Here is a 22774-nt window from a genome sequence, read left to right as displayed (position 1 = left end):
TGTGAGAAGGACAGGTTTTGGGGTTAGACGATGCCTCTATCTGTCATGGTGTAATTGGCTGGTGATTGATCAGGATGAGTATTGGAACATATGGCAGAGCAGAGCCTCATTAACATCTAGGGATGTTCTCCATATTTCTCCAGAACTGAACCCTTTCATTATTTGCCTGCAGCAAAATGAGTCCTTGTGCAGGTTTTTTTTTTTTAAATCCCTCTCATTACAAAGAAATTAGGGCTCATTTGGATAGACGTGTCAACAGTTAGAGCACAGGCTAACTGCCAGCAGTGATTCCCTGTGGGAAATGATGAACACTTAAAAAAAACTAGGATATTTTTCACCCATGAGGTTGTTCCTCTCCTGGACTGGCTGCCTTTGATGGCGATGAATAAAACAGAGACCCTTTTTCATGAAAGGATGATGGAATGAGACAGGAGCAGACGTGGCGCTGCTCTTTTTTGTTGATCTACAGAGACTGCCTCTCAACATTTTCCAACAATACGTAAGTTCAGCAGACAAGAGTCCTACAATACAGTAACAGTTTATTTCCTTTTTTTGTTAAATTGTTCACTGTCTGTGTAAAATACCCAGTATGTAAAAGATTATTTTGATGTTTAAAAATCTACTCATTTTATATACTTCTACCTGTGTTAGGATGAGCTAAGGTAAACAAGTATTCCTGCATAGTATAGTGGAAGCTGGCACTGAAATAAAGCTTCCTGAACATTAAAATACATCACATATTAATGAAATATAAAATAAGGATGATTATGTTCAGGGATGTTAAACACAGGGCATAACCCTACTTCACACAAACAAATAAGTGAAGCAATTGTTGAAAGACCTCCTCCAAGGAAATTCCGTTTTTAAAAATCTTGCTGACATGTCCAAATGGGGTGTTTTCTACGCTGCCAGAGATTTAATGAGAAAAATAAGACAATGCTCCCTGCCACACCACACATAACAAAAATTGCTATAGAACTGTTTGGGGAACACAACTAAGAGCCCAAGAGCTGTTATGACGGTGCAAAGAGACCCTGTACAATATAAGGCCAGTGGGTTTAATGTTGCAGCTGATTGTTGAATGAAACATTAAAGTGAGCAATACAGTTTCAACTTTTGAATATCCCTAACTAATTCAGCCTTTTTCTCTTTTATGGTGAAACTTTTGCTTCAAATTGTCATTCTGAGTAGTGAGAAGTTAAGTGTAAAAGGATTTCTGACAGCAATGACAATGAACTGGGGAAGTGTCACCCCAAAGGGAATGTCCTACGCTGAACAGCTGACAAAAATCACAGACAGTGTTATACCCCATGTGGAAACATGACATTTGTGTCTCCATTGCTCCACACTGACGTGATGTTTTTGTCTGCCACTATTTCAGGATTCAGTGGGTGTTAGAGTCACATACATTTCATATCTGATATTATCTATTCTATAAGTCTGCTTTCTATTACGTTTTTGTAAAATTTTGAAAAGCTTACAAATAAAAAATCTGTTTCTAAATGGAAAATAAATTCATAAATTAAAAAGGTGACTCTCAATTTCTCCCAACAAACACTCTCCATTGCTCTGTTCAGAATGTCTGCGTAGGAATAAATGCTATTGTAGTAAAAAGACAACAAAATCTCATTTTCACTAATCAGTCTCTATTAAAATATGTCCATTGTAACTTTTTGTTTAATCACAACGATACTATCACCCACAAGATATAATTAAGTTGTTGTCACTTGACCCTCACCGTTCAAGTTCTTGATCATCATTACTGACCCAGAGTTTTATAGTCCAGGTTTATAAAACTATCAGAGAAGATTTTTCAGTGGTGGAAAACATCACTGTGTCATTGATTATATCATTTATAGTGATAAGTGAGAGGTAATCTTTTCCCTTATTCCGTTTAATAGATTTTGCTCTGTAGACAGAGAAGTTCTCACTTAAAGAACACAGTCTAGAATGTTTTACAGCTGGATTATCTGTTTGGGTGATACTTTTTCCATGAAAATTAGTTTACCCTAAATTAATTTTTCTTGTTCACCTAATGCAGGATAATTAGTCTGCATTACAGGACCTGGACCTCTTTGTGCTGGCTTCTGGAAGTTTTCCAATGAGTTGTTTAAAAAGGAGTGTAAAACTGGCTTTACTTTGTGTGCGTGCTGCAGGGTTCTGTAGCTGCAGGGATTTGCTATAAGGTTACACATTTGGCTCGCGTGCTAAACTTATTTTTACATGACTCATCCTGTAAAGAGGATAAACAAACAAGCTCCAGAAAGAGTGTTAGAGTTTGAGCTGCAGTGAAATTGATAAAGAGGACAGAGGAATGTAGGACGTAACATGATCTCAGTCTACAGAATGGATTCTCTGCAAGTGGGGTTAATGTTCTCTAACACAGTGAGCAAAACACACACATCTACGTCAGTGTCTCATTGCAACTGTCAATAATGGATGAAAGGAATCCTAGAACGAGGATACTTTGATCATTGTCTCACTTAGTCTGTATATAGCGAAACATTTGGAGAGCTATAAAGATTGTTCATGATTAGTCTCTCCATTGTCCTCTGCCCCTTTTAAGTGGGAAAGAGTTTCTCCTGCCTCACATCTTTGTAGTTCATAAAACAATTTCTGATATTAATAATATTAACAAAATAATGCTGACAATATTTGAACAAACTTCTCCACAGTCACACACAATTTCTGAAACTCTAATTAATTATCTACATCTATCTATCTGCAATTAACTCCAATGACCAAAAAGGGCCAAATTAACAGATACTGAATTGTTACAATCTTACTCTGCACTGTGTTAACATGTTCTGAGAGCAGTCCGCGTCTGTGAAAATCTATTGAAACAGGATCGAGTAGGTCAGTTCAGGCTGAAGACTACATTTTATGCCACACTATCGCACATCTGCTGAAAATTCTGGATGCTGACTTGCTTTGTGAGCGTGTGGAAGGTGGCATTACCTTTTAGTAAATGTCAGTATCAAATTTGCAGTTAAAAATAGCAACAGCTGAGCCTCAACTAAACAGTCTGGAGATAGGTTAATTAGTACAACCACCATCAACAAAAGAAAAAAAAGAAAGAAGAACAAGTTAGAGAAGTCTTCTTTATCTTGCTGCCTAAGTCAATGCTACAGGGTGTGTGTGTGTGTGTGTGTGTGTGTGTGTGTGTGTGTGTGTGTGTGTGTGTGTGTGTGCGCAAAGATATTCTGCTATATAGTGTTTACGTGCATTCTTAAAACACAAGCATCACAGCAGTGTAATTGTACTTACCCTGTGAGTACAGAAGGATCTGCATCTCCAACAAGGTGCAGGTGAACACCTGGACCAGATTCTCCACTCCCAGCAGGCTGAAGGCCTCTGCCAGAGGGAAGTCAGCCAGCGGCAGCTCCCCCAGCCCGGGTCTCTGGCAAACAATGGGCTCGTACACACCATGGAACTTGAGCGAGCGTCCTGGAGCGGGCAGTGGCACCTCATACAGGATGTTGTAAGCATAGCTTTCCAGTGGAAGGGGGGGTGCACTGGCAGCTGTAACAGCTCTGTATAGCTGTGACAGGAAGCCGCGACAAGCATGCATGAAGGGCATGGGTGTGATCAGACACAAGGCCTTGGACACATAGAGGGTGTCCCGTGTTGAGTCATAGGTGCTGTCTGCACGAGATGAAGATGTGGGGGATGAGGAGGTGGGGGAGTCGGTCTCATCTAAACTGCTGGCCAGAGAGTCCATGCTGGAGGAGGAGGATGAGGAAGAGGAAGGGGGGTTTGCGGAGGCGTGCTCTGTATTGTGCATCTGGTAGAGGGTCTGCATGGCAGAGCAGATCTGCGGGCTGGTCACTTGCTCGTAGAAGGTGTGGACAAAGCCGTAGGTTCGAGAGCCGTCCTCCTTGGTGATGATGAAGGAGTGGAACTGAGGATGACGCTGATCTGCCTGCGTCCTGAATGACAGGCCTTTAGGCATACACAGCTGAAGAGAAAGGTGGGACAGGTGTTACTCACCACATCAAAGATTATTGTCAGTTCTACTTAAACCTTCTATGTGCAGCTTTGTATAATTACATCATCTTTAAAAAACAAGTTAGTGAATGCTGGCACAAATTAGTGAGCTGTATGTTCATTTTTAGCATTTCTTCAGTCACAGGTCAGACTTATGAGGTGTCACGCAACTTCCACACTGTCCACTTGGAGATGCTGAAAATAGTACAGCTTCAACTGCAAATTCCATTCCACTCCTAGAACTCCAATGAAAAAAATATATTCACTACCAATGAAAAGTTTTAAAACACCCTATTTTTTCCAGTTTTTTATTGAAATTCAAGTAAGTCAAGTCCAATGAATAGCTTGAAATGGTACAAAGGTAGAGGTTTCCTCTACATTCATTCAGCAGTGGCAGGCCGCCGCTGCTGACTCCCAGCTGCCGCTCCTTCAAATTTCTTTTTTTCTTTTTTTTAATCATCGCAAATACACCACCGCCGCAGGTCTCCACCTTCACAGCAGTCTTGCACTGTGTCAGGTACTCACAAGTACCAAGGTAAACTACAGATAACTATCTTGCTCAGTATCTACTCTTTGATACGTCAGGTTAATATGACGTTAATTACCCACAAGAGCGCGGCCTTGAAAGCGACATCATGTCAAGCACCCAGGCACCAGGTCAGAGAGTCAGAAGAGTGTCGTCTTGGAAAATAGGGCAGCGACTTACTGGAGAAAAGTTATAAGCTTAAGATCACTCATAATATATTTTACAAGTTAAACAGACATTCACAAAATATTGATGTCCAGCTAACGTTACGTAACATATCAGTAGCTTCAGTTAATTGGGCTCGGTGCTAACTCAGTGTCGCTAATGTGAGTAAACTATTGATAGCATTAAGCTAATATCTACACACCATGTATGAATAACTGCTGACTGCATTTTCAGATGAACACTGAAGGTAAATGAGGAACTGCCAGACATTAAAAAAAAGGTAAGGTTACCGGAAACTGAAAAATAATGTACATTTCAGAATTACATTAAAAAAGAGGCCTTTTTTCAGGAAACAAGACATGGGTTACCAACTTAAAGCTGTTCTTCAGCAACGGAGGTTGATCAAGCCTTGAAAGTCAGTGCTACCAAATCCTACAGATGTCCCAACTTTTATTGATTACGTACAACCTCTTCTGTCTGCATAAAAGTGGTGTTGGAACACACCGTGGCACCATACCCTTGAAAGCATTATTTGAACAGTATTTACTACAGAAAATATTGTGTTGCTATAAAAATGGTGAGGAGAAGGAAATTAACAATAGACGAGAGACAGACCATCAAAACACTTGAAAATGTAGGTCTTTCCTACAGAGAAATTGTTAAGAAAGTCAAGGTGTCACAGACTACAGTTTTGTTCACCATCAAAAAGCACTCAGAAACCGGGGGAAACACAGGAAGAGGTCTGGAAGACCCAAAGCCACAACACAATCAGAAGACAAGTTTCTCAAGAGTCAACAGCTTGCGTGATAGATGACTCACAGGACAACAGCTTCAAACACAGCTTAATAGTGGTCGTAGTAAGTAAGTCTCAGTTTCCACTGTGAAAAGAAGACATGGAGTTGCAGGTTTGACAGGTAGAGTTGCACCAAGAAAGCCATTGCTAAGATGTCAGAATAAGAAAAAGAGGTTTGCCTGGGCCATGAAATACAACCAGTGGACTACTGAAGACTGGAAGAAGGTATTATGGACTGATGAATCAAAATCTGAAATCTTTGGCTCATCACGCAGGATTTTTGGATGCTGTCGAGTAGGCGAAAGGATAGTTCCTCAGTGTGGTGACATCAACTGTCAAACATGGAGGGGGAAGCGTGATGGTCTGGGGCTGCTTTGCTGGATCCGGGGTTAGTGACTTGTACAGAAGTGAGCGGTACCCTGAACCAAAATGGCTACCACAGCATTCTGCAACACCATGCAGTACTCTCTGGTATGCACCAAGTCGGTCAGAGATTCATCCTACAGCAAGATAATGACCCAAAACATAAGCCCAAGCTATGCCAGAACTACACTACCAGTCAAAAGTTTGGACACACCTTTTCATTTAATGTTTTTTCTTTATTTTCATGAAATTGTAGATTCTCAATGAATTCATCAATGTTCATCTGTTCATCTATGAATGAACATATATGGAATTATGTAGTAAACAAAAAAATGTGAAATAAGTCAAAACATGTTTTATATTTTACATTCTTCAAACCAGCCACCCTTTGCTTTGATTACTGCATCATTCACTGTGCATGCAGTCAGTTAGGGTGGAGAGTCTTCTGTCAGACCCTTTACCAAATCACAAAGGGGTTCCACAGGGTTCAATACTTGGTCCAACAGTCTTTAACATTTAAATCAATAACATAACCCATGCTGTAACCAACTCCCACATCCATCTCAACGCCGATGACACCATTATCTATACATCTAGTTCCTCCCTTCACACTGCCCTGTCTGTGCTACAGATTAGCTTTAATAACATTCAACACACCTTTTCTGATCTTCTTCTGTCACCAAACACAAGCAAAACCAAATGTATAGTCTTCAACAGAAACCTTTCACAAATACAAAACCCGATCAAACTTCTCTAACTGAACAGCACTGAAATTCAATTTGTGTCCTGCTATAAATATCTGGGAATTTGGCTAGATTGTTCACTCTCATTCGAAAAACACATCAGTACTCTCCTCTCCAAAGTAAACGCGGAATCAGCTTTCTCTACTGTAACAAATCTTGATTCACGCATTCTGCCAAATCCCTTCTTGTTACATGACAGTCCTTCCAATATTTGATAATGGTGATATAGTATACAGGTCTGCTTCAAAAACCCTCCTTCATAAATTAGACACCATTTACCACTTTGCCATCCACTTTGCTCCTTACAGCACCCACCACTGCAGCCTGTACAAACTGGTGAACTGGCCCTCTCTTAACTCCCGTGGACAATTACACTGGTTTCTTCTCATCTACTAAACCCTCATTGGCTCAGTGATGAGGAAAGCCACCCTCATCACTGAGGACCCCTCACATCCCCTTCACCACTCCTTCATACTGCTGCCATCAGGCAGATGCTGCAGAACCCCACTGGCCAGGAAAAACATCTACAAAAAATCTTTCATCCCCTCTGCAACAACTGCTCTTAATAACACAAAACAGACTGTAATGTGTTTTTAGTTATTTTTGTGCTTTATTTGTTTTTGTTTATTGTACTGTGTTTTTGATGTGTGAGGGTGTTTTCAATGTTTGAGTGTAAACTGTGTCTTACAGCTGTGACAAAAGATGAATTTCTGTAATTTTAAAGAAAAAAAAATGTAAAGATTCTCTGCTCCCAACTTGAAAAATGTTAATATTTGCTGATTTTATTTTATGTTTTTTTATATTCAAATACATACCATACCGTAATGGTATGGTATGTATTTGAAAATAATGAACAGATGAATCAATAAGGAAGATTTTATAGCCAATATTTATAATTATACATAATGCTTTTACTAATATCAGTAGTGCTCTGTAAGTGATGATTTTTTACAGCCAACTCAGAGTCAGATCCACAAAAACTGGTAAACAACCTGTCAGCTGCAACCTGTAATAAATTTGACTTATTAGCCTCATTATATTTATCTGGCTCCTGAGAGCCCAACTGGAATTGACTCAAGACAAGAGCTGCTCATTGCCTACACATAAACACACTTTCAAGAGCAGTGCTGCTCCGCACACCACAAATAACTACATGAATATGTATGAGCTCAAGCTTAAATATGTGAACAAACATTTATATTAACATGCTTGCTTTACCTTTTTCAAAACATACATATTCAAGAAATTTCATCCAGTTTTTCTTTTTATGTACATTTAGACTTTACAGAGAACAACTGAACCACACACAGGTCTGGCGATTTGACTGGATTATACATGAGGCCCATATCTTGCTGATCAGTACTGACAGATCATCGCTCCTACACACCCATCCTGCCTTTGACATTAGTTTTCATCACGAACACATTGTGTATTTAGTTGCGGTGTCTAGAAAACAGTTACACTTTGTGTGTTTTATCTTTCAGCCATGCTAAGCAGAAAAAAGTAATAAACTTACCAAGAGCAGTAACAAACAAGCTCTGAACCTCACATAATGTAGCAATGAAATTTGGCAAGTGACGGACAAAACAGTGCCAACTGGCTGCCTGAGCAGGGAGCAGTCACAATTGCTCAAGAACATTAGTGAGAAGAAAAAATAGCAATGACAAAGCAAGCATGATGTTCTTGTAGGAACAAATATACATCTGATCTCCAGGGGAATCACAGGAAAAAATGACCACAACAATCTTCCTGTATATGTTGTCCTGTAAAAAGGCAATGTGGACAACAGAAGCAGAGCATATTCACCATTTAGAGTACAGGAAAATTGCTGAAGCCTTTGTTAAGTAGTCAGAAACTGTTGTCAGCTTTATGTATCGGTGGAGTTAGACCTAGAGCTCTCAGTGTGAAAATGTGGTTGAACTAACACTTGATATATTTCAGGAGAGAAGGAACAGATCTCAATCAGTCTCCATTATTAACCCTCCAAGTAGAGACATGGCCTTATTAGAGAGGCAGAGAAACTAATTTTTAAAAATTTATCCAGCAATCAAGACACGGTGTTATGATCCTGCTCTAGCCCCTGCCCTTCTTTCTCCTTCTTCCTCTTTTCTTCCTTTTCCCCTCTTCCTGTCTTTGTCATCTTTCTCTTTTGTATTTTTCTCACTCATCCTGTCATCTCTCTCCCTGTTGTCTCTCTCTCCTTGTCTTGTCCCTCTGTTTGTGTCTGTTGGTCTCTGCATCTGTCTGTCTCCCTTGTTTCACTCACCTGCCTGCACCTTGCTGATTGCAGTAATGCACATCAGCTGCAGTAATTAGTTCACTCTTTTCACCTGTTCTCTACTTCACCTCCTGCTATTTAAGCCCTTTGCTTTCATTCACTTCTCGCCGGATCATTGACCCACATACCTTCAAAAACTCACATCCTGTCACGGACTCAGTACACTCTTTTGGATTTGCTTCCCCACTTTTTGGACTCCGTTTTCCCCCCTCCTGTATTTTCTCACACATGGACTCAGTTCTCCTCCCAGATTCTCATCAGCCCTGCTTCAGTCTCCAGCCAGTTGTTCCTACTTCATCTCCATTTGCCCCTGGACTTCCTCAGTCTGTTTTCCCCTCTGTATTCAGTTCCCCCATCTTGTGAGTACCCCTCCTTAGTTTAGTTTTGTAAATTAAGTTTAGTTTTGGTAGACTTCCGCTTTTGTATTCATAGTGATTATTGTCAAATTTTGAGTTGTTTAGTTTAGTTCTGTCCTCTCAGTTCAGTTCTCCATTTATGTATTGGTTTAGTTTTTGGGTTAAATAAATCTCTTGCCTTTATTCACCTGTCTGCCAACTTCTGTGTGCCTGCGCTTGGGTTCTCTGACCCCTTCCTGTAACACACGGCTTCCTTTCTTTTTTTTTTTTTTTTAAAAACTTTTTATTTATAACATTTTTTTAAAGGAACAATGAACAGGGGAATCGTATTCCCAACATCAACAATGATACTAGAAAAAAAAAAAAAATTTTAAACAAAAGAAAAAAAAAAATTAGTAATAATAACAACAATAGTAATAATAATTATTATTATATATATACATGTACATACATACATACACTTAAAAATAGACATACAAATAAAAGAAATGATAATAAGGTAACTTAGAGAAATAAAGACAGAGAAGAGGTCTTGGGATGAATTACAAGTCTGTGCATCACAGTTACAGTATATCACAATGACAATAGTAGTTAATTATCTATTTCAGCAGCTAAATACACACACCATTTTCTCCATCGTCTTTCTCCCTGGTCCTTTTGGAGTCTTATGGAGTAGGTCATTTGCTCTAGAGTATGCAGCTGCTTAACAATGCTGACAAAGAGGTCTGTGGTAGGGCAATTTTTCTGGAGCCAATGTTTAGTGATGGTTTTTTTACTTGCTGCCAGCAGAATCTTAAAAAGGTAAGCATCATTTGCATTCATACCAACAGGGATAATCCCAAGATAGAGAGTTATAAATGTCACACCAATATTAAAACCTAGAATTTTTGATATGATTCCTGCTACCTTACTCCAATAGACCTGGATGATGGGGCAAGACCAAAATATATGAGTGTGATCAGCCATGACCTCTCCGCATTCCCTCCAGCAGTTGTATTGGACATCAGTTTGTTTTGATTTCTGTTTAGGAGTGATGAAGAACCGGATTAGGTTCTTCCAGCAGAAGTCCCTCCAAGTCTTTGAGTTGGTGGAGGATACCTGTGTTTTCCAGGCACTCAGCCACATGTCCTGTGTTATTTCTATGTTCAGCTCTCTCTCCCATCTTTGTTTCACGTAGTCTGTGGTGTCCATCTTTAAAGAGGTGAGGGCATAGTAAAGCTTGCTTACAAGTCCTTTGTTGTTGCCTGAGTTATAAGCGTCCATGAATATTTGAGTAATTACCGATGGGCTACATCCTTTTATTGTTTTACAGAAATAATCCCGTAGCTGCAAATACCTAAAGAGATCTTGTTTGCCCAAGCCATACATCTCACATAGATTATTGAAACAAGAAAATTTTCCTTTTTTAACAATCTTGCACATGGATGTAATTCCACAATGAGCCCAATGTCTAAACCTCTGATCCAAAGTTGCTGGTTTAAACTCCGGGTCATATGCCGGCCATCTAAGTATTTTCACCTCATTTACGAGCTGGAAACGTTTGATCACTTCCCCCCATATATTCAAAGAGAAATTTATAAACTGACTTGTTGTCTGTGGTATCTCATTAGTTTTTAACCCATGACCCAGTAGTGATTGTATTGGTATGTTTGTTAGTGATAACTCTATAGTCTTCCATTTGGCTACATAAGAGGGGTTACACCAGTATACTAGGGGTCTTAATTGTGCTGATATATAATAATCCTTCAACGATGGTAGGGCCATGCCCCCCTCCCTCTCCGGCAGCAGCAGTGTGGTCAGTTTAACTCTTGGTCTTTTTTTTATTCCAAATGAATCGTGAGATATGTTTGTTCCATTCCCTAAATTGTCTCTGAGGAATTTCTATTGGTAGTGATAAGAAATTATATAATAACCTAGGGAGGATATTCATTTTAACAGCTCTTATTCTACCACCAAAGTCGAGAGGAAGCAAGTCCCACCCACTGAGGTCGTCAAATATTCTTTTATTGTTATAGGTATAATTAATTTTAAATAGTTGTGAAAGGTCCTTAGATAAACTAATTCCAAGGTATTTAATGTAAGATGAATTCCAGTTGAGTTTGTATTTTGTAGCAACCTCCTGTGTTGGTGTATAGTTGAATGTCATTATCTGGGTTTTGTGTATGTTGAGGGCATATCCCGAATATTCCCCATATCTTTCAAAGATTTTCATTAATAATGACAGGCTTGTATCTGGATCTCCTATCGTGACCAATATATCATCTGCATACACGCTAATTTTGTATTCCATTCCCCCAATAGAAATACCTTGTATACCTTTTTCCTGACGTATTGCTTGGGCTAGGGGTTCAATGAATAAGTTGAAGAGGCTAGGGCTAAGGGGGCAGCCCTGCCTACAACCACGATGTAGAGTTACTGAATTAGAAAGGTGACCATTAATCTTAATTCTTGCGTGAGGGGAGGAATAAAGGGTTTGGATGCAGCGTATGAAATCCTCACTGAAGCCAAATCTGTTCATCACTAAATAAAGGAATTCCCAACCAACTGAATCAAAGGCTTTTTCTGCGTCCAGACTGAGAACTATAGCACTAACTTTATTCTTGTTTATCTGTTCAATAATATGTAAGGTCCTCCTTATATTGTCTTGAGTTTGTCTATTTTTTATGAATCCTGTTTGGTCCTCATCGATTAAAAAGGTCATGGCAGCTTCCAGTCTGTTTGCCAAGATAGTCGTAAAGAGTTTGTAGTCTGTGTTAAGAACACTGATAGGTCTATAACCTTTACAGTCTAAGTTATCCTTTCCTTCTTTGGGGATTACTGATATGAAGGCTTCCCTCCACGATGGGGGGGAGAGTCCTTCTCTCAAAGTGTGGTTAAAGCAGGGCTCCAACAGTGGCAGCAGATGTTTGCTCATAGATTTATACCACTCTGGAGGGAAACCGTCTGTGCCAGGTGATTTATTGGTTTTTAATTTTGAAATAGCTTTTCCTATTTCTTCTTTTGTTATTGGTGATATAAGTTTATTGTTAATGTCTCTGCCAAGTGCAGGTAGGTCCAATGAATTCAAAAATTCAGTAATTGTATGTTTACTAACCTGCTTTTTCTGGGAATATAAGGACTTATAGTATGATTCAAATGCTTTGTGTATTCCATCGAGACAGCAGGTTGTCTTGTTCGTAACAGGGTCTCTTATTTTGTGAATAGTGTTATCTGCCTGTTGTTTTTTGAGTCTCCAAGTTAATAGTTTAGTTGCTTTGGGGCCCGCTTCGTAATATCTTTGTTTCATGAACCTTATGTTTTTTTCAACTTCTTCACTTAAGATTTTATCTATTTGCTGTTTAACTTCCCTAATTTGGTTTGAGGTGTAGGGTTCTTTTTGTAGTATCTGTGCCTGTTCCAGGTCTTTCAGTTGTTCCTGTAAACTAAGAAATTTTTGATTCTTTGTCTTTTTCAATGCTGCTGTCCTGGCAATGATCTTTCCCCGGAGTACTGCTTTAGCTGCATCCCATAATATATTAGGGTTAACCTCCCCATTGTCATTATCATGTAAATACAAATCTAAATCTGACTCCATTGAATTTATAAAAACAGGATCATTCAACATCCCTACATTTAGGTGCCACAGTGTTTCTCGTCGTTTACCGTCTAGGTGTAGGTTTAGGTAGACCCCAGCGTGGTCTGAGAGGTCCCTTTGCCCTACTTTACAATATTTCAACCTGTGTAAATCTTTGCTATACATGAGGGAATAATCAATTCTTGAATGGACTGCATGACGTGCTGAGTAGAAAGTGTATCCTGGGTTAGAACCGTTTAAGCATCGCCATATGTCTATAAGGCCTAGTTTTTTAAGTGCTCTATTTACACATTTAACTGTTGGACTTGTTATCCTTTTTTTATTGGTTGTGTCCATTGATGGGTTCAGAGCTATATTAAAGTCCCCTGCACATATAAGAATTCCATATGTTTCTGAGGCTATTAAATCAAACATCTTCTTGAAAAAAGTTGTACTGCTGCCAGGTGGGGCATAGATATTGAATAAAGTTACCCCTTTTCCATCTATTTTTCCTTTAACTAGAGTGAATCTACCCTCTTTGTCACTGATTTCAGATATGAGTTCAAACTGAATTGCATTTGATAATAATATTGCCACTCCCCTCTTTTTCCCTTTTGTGTATGAAGAGGAAAAGGTGTTTTTAAAGCCCATCTTTTTTAGTTTTTCATGTTCAGGTCCTGTAAGGTGGGTTTCCTGCCAGAATGCGATGTCTATCTTCTCTCTTTTTATTTTAGTGATCATTTTGCTTCTTTTGATAGGGCTGTTTAGCCTGTTCACATTCAGGGAGAGTATATTATAGTGCTTATACTGCATTTAGTTTTTTAGTAACTGTACTTGTGATACCCCAGACCCTTGAACAAACTGAAAAGGCAACATAAAACAGGTAGTTAAAACAATATAAAGAACTAAAATACAAGAACTGTACTTCCATCAACAAAGCCATCATGTCACTTTGGCCAGTGAGGGGTCTAGCCACCAGGTGGGGCCCCTCGAGTGAAAAAAAAGAAAGAGAAAAGTTTGTGGCTCTCATTCTTTAGTCTGCAGGCACCAGCCTTGCCTTATTTAAGAAAACAAAGGAGGGATTTAACCCCGTTCAGTGACATTACCTTATTCCAGTCTGCTGAGTAGTGTATTCCGTGTCCATATTGTGAAAGAAAAACCGAGTATCCATATCATTGTAACTTAGAAAATAAAGAATGAGCCCATGCTCCTCACGCTTCCCCCGCCGCCGTTCCTGGTCCCGCTCTTCGGTACCCCTTCAGCTTGTCTCGGATCTGGGTCTGGAATTGGCGCCGTCTTCCGTGTTGTCGGGTCCCGGTTGTCTCCCACGGCAGCAGCTCCGCCAGTGTGTCCTCAGTTACGCCCTTGCTCCCGGTCTTGCGGGGGTTCTCACCCACCGTGAATCCCCGTTTCCTCAGGTCTTCTGCTGCTTGCGCGGCGTTGTTATACATGATGGTGCCAGATTCAAAAAACACTCTCATCCAAGTTAATGGTGTCTGGAAACGTATACCGTTCTCCTTCAGTACTTTTTTCATGGGTACATATTCCTTCCTCTTATTCTGCACATCTGTGGCATAATCATGGTCGAAGTACACCCGTCGGTTTTGGATGTAAAGCTCCTTTTTCCAAGCGGCGTGGAGAATCTTCTCCTTAACCGGGAACTGGAGAAAACGTACTACCATTGAACGCGGCGGGGCATCTGTCGGTGGTTTTGGTGCCAGGGCCCGGTGTGCGCGTTCTATCCCTGGGTCGGGTCCAAACTCGTCCCCCATCTCTGACTTGATGAAGTTTTCAATGAATGCCGCCGCCGAGGTGCCCTCTGCGCCCTCCGGGACGCCATAAATCCTGATGTTATTACGCCGCGCCCGGCCCTCCATGTCGGTCACCTTCTCCTGTAGGGCCCGCTGGTTAGTGAGCAGCTGGGTGAGGCTCTCCTTCACCCCGATGTCCCATCTCTCCATGTCGGCCATGTGCCCCTCCATCTCTCCTATACGCTCCACTGCTCCTTCAATCCGGCCCCTTGTATCCTGTATTTTATGATTCATGTCTGTCGTTAGTTCCTCGAGTTTTTTTATCAATGTCCTCCAGGAAACGAGTACGGAATTCTGAGAGGTCTTTCTTTAATTCGGCCTGGAGTGTTGCCATTCCTACCGTCAAAACTTCACTCACTGTCTTTCTAATTATGTCCAAAGTTTCCTTTTCTTTGCGGTCGCCATTTTCCTTGGCTGGGTCCTCACCTGCAATACCTTCTTTCTCGGTTTCTCGTTCGTTATTGTTTCGCCGTCCGTATCCTCCTTTCTTAGCTTTGTCCCCACTCATTGTTGGATTGTTTTTTGTTTGTTTCAAGACCTGTTGTAAGCTGAATAAGGGGGATTAAAAGCTGGTGCCTGGAGCCTCAGGTTCTATGCTGCCATGCTGTTCACCGCGCCACCGGAAGTCACGGCTTCCTTTCTTGAAGATATATTTACTACCTCCCTAAAGCCAGTGTTATCTATCTACATTTTTGAGTACATGAGTATCTTCTAGGGTTTGAGTGATGTCAATTTCATCATCTCCACAAGTTTGCAACAATCCACGCAGTTCCTTTGTGGACATCCAGGTGCTGCCCAAAACTTGTCAATTTGACAACTGCACTACAGGAACAGTAATGCCCATACTCGGATCACTAGCAGCTCTCCTGCCTCGTAAAGGCTGCACCCATCTTAGGTGTCAGAGAGGAAACATCCCATCTGGCTCTACAAGGCTGATATTGCTAAGGTGCAAAAGTAACAAAACAACAGATATCATGGTTGGAAAGCTCACCAGCAACATCTAACATCTGATTAAGGGGGGCCTTAAAGAGACTGGAGCTAAAATGGAGCATTTCAGACAGAGGGTAAGAAAAGGTACTGTAACAATATACAGTATGGGGAAAAACAACCTGTGGCTGAATATTAAAACATGACAACATATTCCAGCAGAGCCCAAAACTAAAATAAAGTGAACCTGAAATGTGCATTCTATGTGCTCATTATAGTCCAGGTGTTAATGAGCAGTGGAAAGAGAACAGGTGTACGAAATGCTAGGGGCTCAGTGGTGTTAAAAACAGTTTGTTTTTCAGTAAAATGTTGTACTTCAGTGTGGTGTCACTGACTGATGTCTGAGTTTTTATATTTTTGAATGTTTTTGTGTGACATCTTGCATAATTTTCGCCTGAATGAGTGGTATTCTGCAAGATCATCATATTCTCTGCAAACTGGAAACTGCATTTATTTTTTTGTCAGGTGTCATTGGATTGCCACGGGCTTTGGCCTACCTACAATCTACCTGCTGGCCTTCACCTACCAGCCTTGAACCTCCCCTGCTAGCTACAGCCTTGCCTCCCTTGCTAGCTATAGTCTGGGCTCTACTGCTAGCTACAGCCTGGGCCTCTACCTCTGCCTGTCCACTACCAGTCTAAGCCAGGTAATTTCCTTTTGCTTTCACTTTGGAGAGATCGATCAACTTGTTATTGTTGGAGGTGTGTACCAGAGGAGGAACACTCTCCACCAGTTGAGTACTTTGCCTCATGAATCATATGGGCATATGCCAAGACTTTTTCGTGCAACTCCTTTCATTTCCATTGAGTTGTTTTGCCTTCTGTGCCTCTCAGTTCTGAAAATTTGTTTTGTGTTTTCTGAGAATTTTCTTGTTGATTTTGTAAATATAATACATTCTAATAATGGACCATCCTCCAGGTTTACAAAGCAGAGATACCTGATTGTTCTTTTATTGTTCATCTCTGGCAATATATAGCCCAACCCAGGCCCAGCTGATGCTGACATTAAAGTTTGTAATACTCGGGCTGACTTTAGGTGTAGGTTTAGTCTTGGTATTATTCAGCTGAACATTTGTAGTGTTCTTCATAAAATTGATATGCTACGTAGACACATGGACAAAATTGTAGGTACCCCTCAGTTAATGAAAGAAAAACCCACAATGGTCACAGAAATAATTTGAATCTGACAAAAACAGATGTTCAATAGGATTTAGATTAGGGCTCATAGAAGGCCACTTCAGAATAGTCCAATATTTTCCTCTTATCCATTCTTGGGTGTTTGTAGCTGTGTGTTTTGGGTCATTATCCTGTTGCAAGACCCATGACCTTCGACTGAGACCAAGCTTTCTGACACTGGGCAGCACATTTCTCTCTAGAATACCTTGATAGTCATGAGATTTCGTTGTACCCTGCACAGATACAGATACCCTGTGCCAGATGCAGCAAAGCAGCCCCAGAACATAACAGAGCCTCCTCCATGTTTCACAGTAGGGACAGTGTTCTTTTCTTGATATGCTTCATTTCTGCGTCTGTGAACATAGAGCTGATGTGCCTTTCCACAAAGTTCTAGTTTTGTCTCGTCTGTCCATAGGACATTCTCCCAGAAGCTTTGTGGCTTGTCAACATGCAGTTTGGCAAATTCCAGTCTGGCTTTTTTATGATTTGTTTTCAACAATGGTGTCCTTCTTGGTCGTCTCCCATCAAGTCCACTTTGGCTCAGACAACGACGGATGGTGCGATCTGACACTGATGTACCTTGACCTTGGAGTTCACCTTTAATGTCTTTAGAGGTTGTTCTGGGCTCTTTTGTTACCATTCATATTATCCATCACTTCCATTTGTTATCAATTTTCCTCCTGTGGCCATGTCCAGGGAGGTTGGCTACAGTCCCATGGATCTTAAATTTCTGAATAATATGTGCAACTGTAGTCACAGGAACATTAAGCTGCTTGGAGATGGTCTTATAGCGTTTACCTTTAACATGCTTGTCTAGAATTTTCTTTCTAATCTCCTGAGACAACTCTCTCCTTCGCTTCCTCTGGTCCATGTTTAGTGTGGTAGGCACCATGTCACCAAACAGCACAGTGACTACTTGTAACCCTATAAATAGGCCGACTGATTACAAGTTCGTAGACACTTGCGATGCTAATTAGAGGACACACCTTGATTGAACATGTCCCTATGGTCACATTATTTTCAGTCTTTTCTAGGGGTACCATCATTTTTGTCCAAGTCTGTTTCATGAGTTTATTTTTTTAAATTATTCTGTTAAACCACGGTTCAAAAGCAATGATTTTCCTTGGTTTAATTTTCATAGAATTTTTTATTTATTATTACTTTTGTCAGATTCAAATTATTTCTGTGACCATTGTGGGTTTTTCTTTGATTAACCGAGGGGTACCAACAATCTTGTCCACGTGTGTATCTGGGCTAAATCAACTGATGCCGACGATATTGTTCTGAAACCTGGCTTGCTAAATCTATTGTGAATAAAGTCATCTCTATCGATGGGTATAATGTTTATCAAACTCATGCCCCAAGAGAGGGGGTGGGGTAGTTATTTTTGTCAAGAGCACAATTCTTGTTAATGTGCTTTCTAAATCTGTCAGAAAACAATTGGAGTACCTGGTCCTAAATATTAAGGTATTGAAAGCAAATTCGGGAAAGTTGTTAAATCCATTCGACCACTGATACTCATAATGAACTGCCCCCATGCACTGTTAAGGACAAAGTATCCATCTCTGAAGGCTCTGTAATGCTGAAATGTCTTAATGAGAATTTCATTGCCTCTGGCTCTCTGTTCAAGCAATCCCCACCCGTTAAAGCCTCGCCTTCCTCAGACATGACCGATGAGTTTATTTTTAATGGTCAGTCCTTTCATTTTGTTCCTATCTCTGTGGATGAAGTTCATAGAGCTCTCCTCTCACTCTTCCTGTTTAGGCCTTTTTTTTTTGGAAGTTCTTACTGTTTGTCTTATAATATATGTAACTGTAACTTGGTGCTGCTGTCGTCTTGGCCAGGGCTCCCTTGAAAAAGAGATCATGTAATCTGAATAAGACTCACCTAGTTAAATAAAAGTTAAGTAAAATTTTTTAAAAAAACTTCAGAAGTTCATTTTATTGGTTTTCATAATCCCCCCCAAAAATTGGAAGGAAAAAAGTGTCTATGATTAACAAAGAGAGAGGGATGCTAATGAAACAAATCTGAAAATCTCTCTTTGCTATTTTCAGTGGAAGAAATAAGAATAGCTGATCTGAATGACAGAGCAACGTCTAGTCAAGATCCTCAATGTTGGATCAAATCACTATCAGACAGCTGAAAAACTCAGTGTTCCTCCTTTCAGATTGCAGCTGTTTCCAGTGTTTTAGTGAGTTTTGCATCTCTCACCCCCCAGCAAGAGGAGGAGGAGCTGGGATGAAGCCATTCCAGAGAGGAGGAGATACTGATGGAACAAGGAGGTGATGGAGTAATGATGGAGGAGGAGGTGGAAATAAGGGGCTGAGGAGGTCAGCAAGCAGAAAAAACAGAGAGAGTGAGATGATGGTGTTTTTACAGTGTGCATCGGTCGTCACTCTCGACAGCTTGTAATCATTTCAGTGTCGGGTTTCAGACGCTGCACTGCTGCATAATGGTGTGTTTCCTTGCTGACGTAAGGTGAGAAGCGTGCCTGAATAATTCAGCAGTGCTGACGCCAGGGCAGGTGGAAAAATAAATATTGATCGGACGCACACACGCACGACAAGGTAAAGATATCTGAAGAGACAGACACAGCAAGCCTCAGCTAAAACAAATTTCAAGTTTAGTTATTGATTTTCTATTAACTGGTATCTGTGAATGAAACAGTCATTTAGATGAGTGTTTTTTGTCAGTTTTTTTTGACACACACATGCACGCACACGCATGCACACACGCACACAGGACAAGGTAAAGGTAGCTGCTGAGACAGACACAGCAAGCCTTAGCTAAAACCAATATCAAGTTTAGTTATTGATTTTCTATTAACTGGTATTGTGAATGAAACATAGTCATTCAGATGAGTATTTTTTTTTTGTCAGTTTATTATTGCACAGAACTAAATAAGGCCAGTGCTAACTTGTAGCTAAGGGGTCCGTTTAACGAAGCAGGTTCAACAAACTCTGAGTTTAACCCTAAACTCTGAGTTGGTCTACTCTGAGATAGAAAACTCTGAGTTTTCGGTTTCACAACGGCTGATTTGAGTTGGTTTAATCAACTCGGAGTAGTTTCACCCGGAGTTAAGCGCGTGCACCACAACTCTGAAAAGCCAGTATCAATGGAGCGCCGATTCGACGAGTCACCATGGCAACGGGGAAGCGGAGGACTACACCGTTTGAATTGGAAATCTTAATGCGCTTATATAGCGAGTTTGAGCATGTTTTTAGAAAGAAGTGCAACACCTGCAGCTGCAAAAGAGAGGGAGACGGTGTGGGAGAACATTGCAGCCCGGGTCAATGCGTAAGTTTAAATCACAATAATATTACAGGAAAACTGTTTGAATAGTAGTTATTTCATTTAGGTGCAATCCTGCAGGGAAGAAGCTTAAGATGAAATATAAAAACATTTTTAAAACAGGTAAGAAGTCAGCATAATCTCATGGAGTTACCTCATTTTGATCATGTTTTACATTGTAAAGTAGCCTAAATATTAATTGGCTGTTTGACTTTGCAGTGGTTTTATCCCACACACAGCCTAAATGTCTGCATCGATATCATGTTCTGTTAAATAATTAAGCCTATTTAAACTGACAGACTTCTACTCAGCCAACTATATATATATATATATATATATATATATATATATATATATATATATATATATATATATATATATATATATATATATATATATATATATATATATATATGTACACACACACACACAGAGCCTTGATGGCTCTGACAGGTTTATGTCCAGGGAAAACCACAAAGATGGTAAAAGTCGTTTCAGGGCCAGACACACTTTTCTGACCGTCCTGCATACAGTTGTCTTACTGAAGTGTTCTGCATCTCCGACATTATATAAAAAAACTTCCATTTGCAAAGAACCGCAGCACAACATACAATATCTGCTGGGATGTGAGAGCATGACTGCGGTTGGTCATGTTGTAAATGTAAGGATGGATTAGGTTGGATGTATATTATGGACTGTGAGGTGAAACGGTACCGCTCTAAAAGATACTTGCGAGAACATCTATGCACGGTCTGATAACAATCTCCTGACGAATATTTAATTCTCTGTGCAGTAATGCTGCTCCTTCATCTACTGGATCGTTAATAAAAGGATGTCATTTTGACACACGGCAGAACTAGACTTTGCCAAAACTCACCAGCTGACTGAATGAATGAGGAAATAAAATAGCGTGTGTGACTGAAAGAGGGTGGAGACTGAGAGAAACTCGAGGTTTACTGAGAAAAACCTGGTCCTGACCAGGTTAGAGTCAGAGAGTCTGTTACTACGGTAACTGACCGAGAGTTTAAGTTACCCCTCTTTGTGAAACAGGCTAGAGTTACCCCTCTGTCTCTGGTTTGAGTTACCTCCCCTTTGTGAAACAGAAAACTCTGAGTTTCCCTCATTTCAGGGTTAACAGACTCAGAGTTTTCACTAAACCTGCTTCATGAAATGGACCCAAGATCTACACTTGTGCTAAAGGATGTGTAGAAGGACTTATTAGCTACCATTTGGATTTTTGACCGTAGTGAATTTTACATAATTTGGTGGTTAAGCTGCCTTTAAATCACATACTTAAATGTATTAATGTGTGAGTTAATGTATTATACTGATGTCAGAGTTAACTTAAATAGCAATTAGGCAGATGAAACATAGTCCAGTGCTTGGTTGATTTAAGTGAACTGACTGCCTTTTATGCAGCTTTGTGGATTTTGAATCTCTGGATATCTGAATACCAAATTCAAACAACCTGCTATTGTCAGGACTCCCTCCCCTGTCCCAGCTTCAGCCCCCACCTGACCTCCCTCATCCTCCCTCCCTCCTATTCCTCTCTCCGCCTTCCTGCTGCAGCTCGGCAGAGCTGCCCTGGCCAGCTGCTGCTCATCACCAATCACTCATCAGCGGAACTCCGGGCAGCTGCGGTGCAGCACACCTGCTGATCATCTCCACCATAAAAACCGGCCACACTCTCCACACCCTGCCAGATAGTAAACTCTGCTCACGCAGCCGGTCGTCTAACCTTGCACCTTTGCTGAGATTTTTCCACTGAAAAGGTTTACCTTAACTAACCCTGTTTCTCTTGCCTAGCTCCGCTGACCCAGCTGCCTGGTTCCACCTGCTCTGTCCTCCCATCTCCTGCACTCCGGATCCAGCCCTGACCAGACCTCCCCCCTGCCTCCCTCACCCTGGACCTGCTGCCTGCTCCTGGAACCCCTGCTTGTCGTGGAGGGTCTCTGCCTGCCGTGTGCCCCCCTCGGCTCCGGAAAACACCCCGCCTGTCGCCCCCCCGGAACGATGCCCTCCTGCCCGCTCTCCGCCACCGACCCACCCCACGGAGAACGCCAACCGGGCCGCCGGTTCCTGATACAGTCACCCCCCCCAACCTCCCCTTTAGTTCAGTTATTCCAGTCACCAGGTTCCCCACCCCGTCCAGCACTCCCCTTTTGTTTTTGTTAAATAAAATCCACCTTTGTTCTTGCCTCAGTCCCTCGTCTGTGTGCTCTCTGCTCGGGTTCACCCCCACGCCGTGACAGCTATGGTGTTTTTTTTTGTTTGTTTTTTTTTTTTTTTTTAGCAAATGTGTGTCAATCAGATGACAAGTCCTTCATATCTGTTCATATATATCTGAACAGGTTTACATCTGGAACAAGTGCTACTGTATACACTTGGTTTGTCAAGATCCAACTTAACAATCAAACATCTAAATCAAAACCACAAACCAGCAACAGTCAGTGTAGCCTCCCATGCAAAGCTCTGCACAAATATAGGAGGGGATTTATCATGGGTCTGTTACCCAGAATCTCTTAAGAAGGCCTCTCAAATGGTCAAAATGTGTGGTTTCTTCCTTAGAAGCAGGATGTCTGTCTGTCTCTCTCTCTCTCTCTCTCTCTCTCTCTCTCTCTCTCTCTCTGTCCCTGCCCCAAAACCCTAATTTAAAGATTTAACTTTACTGTCTTCTCTTTTCTCTATAAATGATCCCACTGGTCTCCTCCTGCCTCGGTTTTGATGAGCTTTTAAATTTCATTTC

At 40.9% G+C, this 22774-nt stretch overlaps 1 protein-coding gene across 11 annotated transcripts in view; it reads right to left on the bottom strand.

Moving 5' to 3' along the window:
- Positions 1 to 22774, bottom strand: part of dennd5b (DENN/MADD domain containing 5B) — a 125846-nt gene that overhangs the window by 43344 nt on the left and 59728 nt on the right. For all 11 annotated transcript variants that reach the window (XR_008600193.1, XM_055006433.1, XM_035946366.2 and 8 more), the window contains one exon: positions 3268 to 3958. Coding sequence is in view for 10 of the 11 variants with exons in the window: in XM_055006433.1 (XP_054862408.1) it covers positions 3268 to 3958 (691 nt within the window). In the remaining variant the exon portion in view is untranslated. The remainder of the gene's footprint in view (positions 1 to 3267; positions 3959 to 22774) is intronic.

This window comes from Amphiprion ocellaris, chromosome 21 (assembly GCF_022539595.1).
Source record: "Amphiprion ocellaris isolate individual 3 ecotype Okinawa chromosome 21, ASM2253959v1, whole genome shotgun sequence".
Taxonomy (NCBI): Eukaryota; Metazoa; Chordata; class Actinopteri; family Pomacentridae; genus Amphiprion; species Amphiprion ocellaris.
This window is presented reverse-complemented; position numbering and strand designations above follow the sequence as displayed.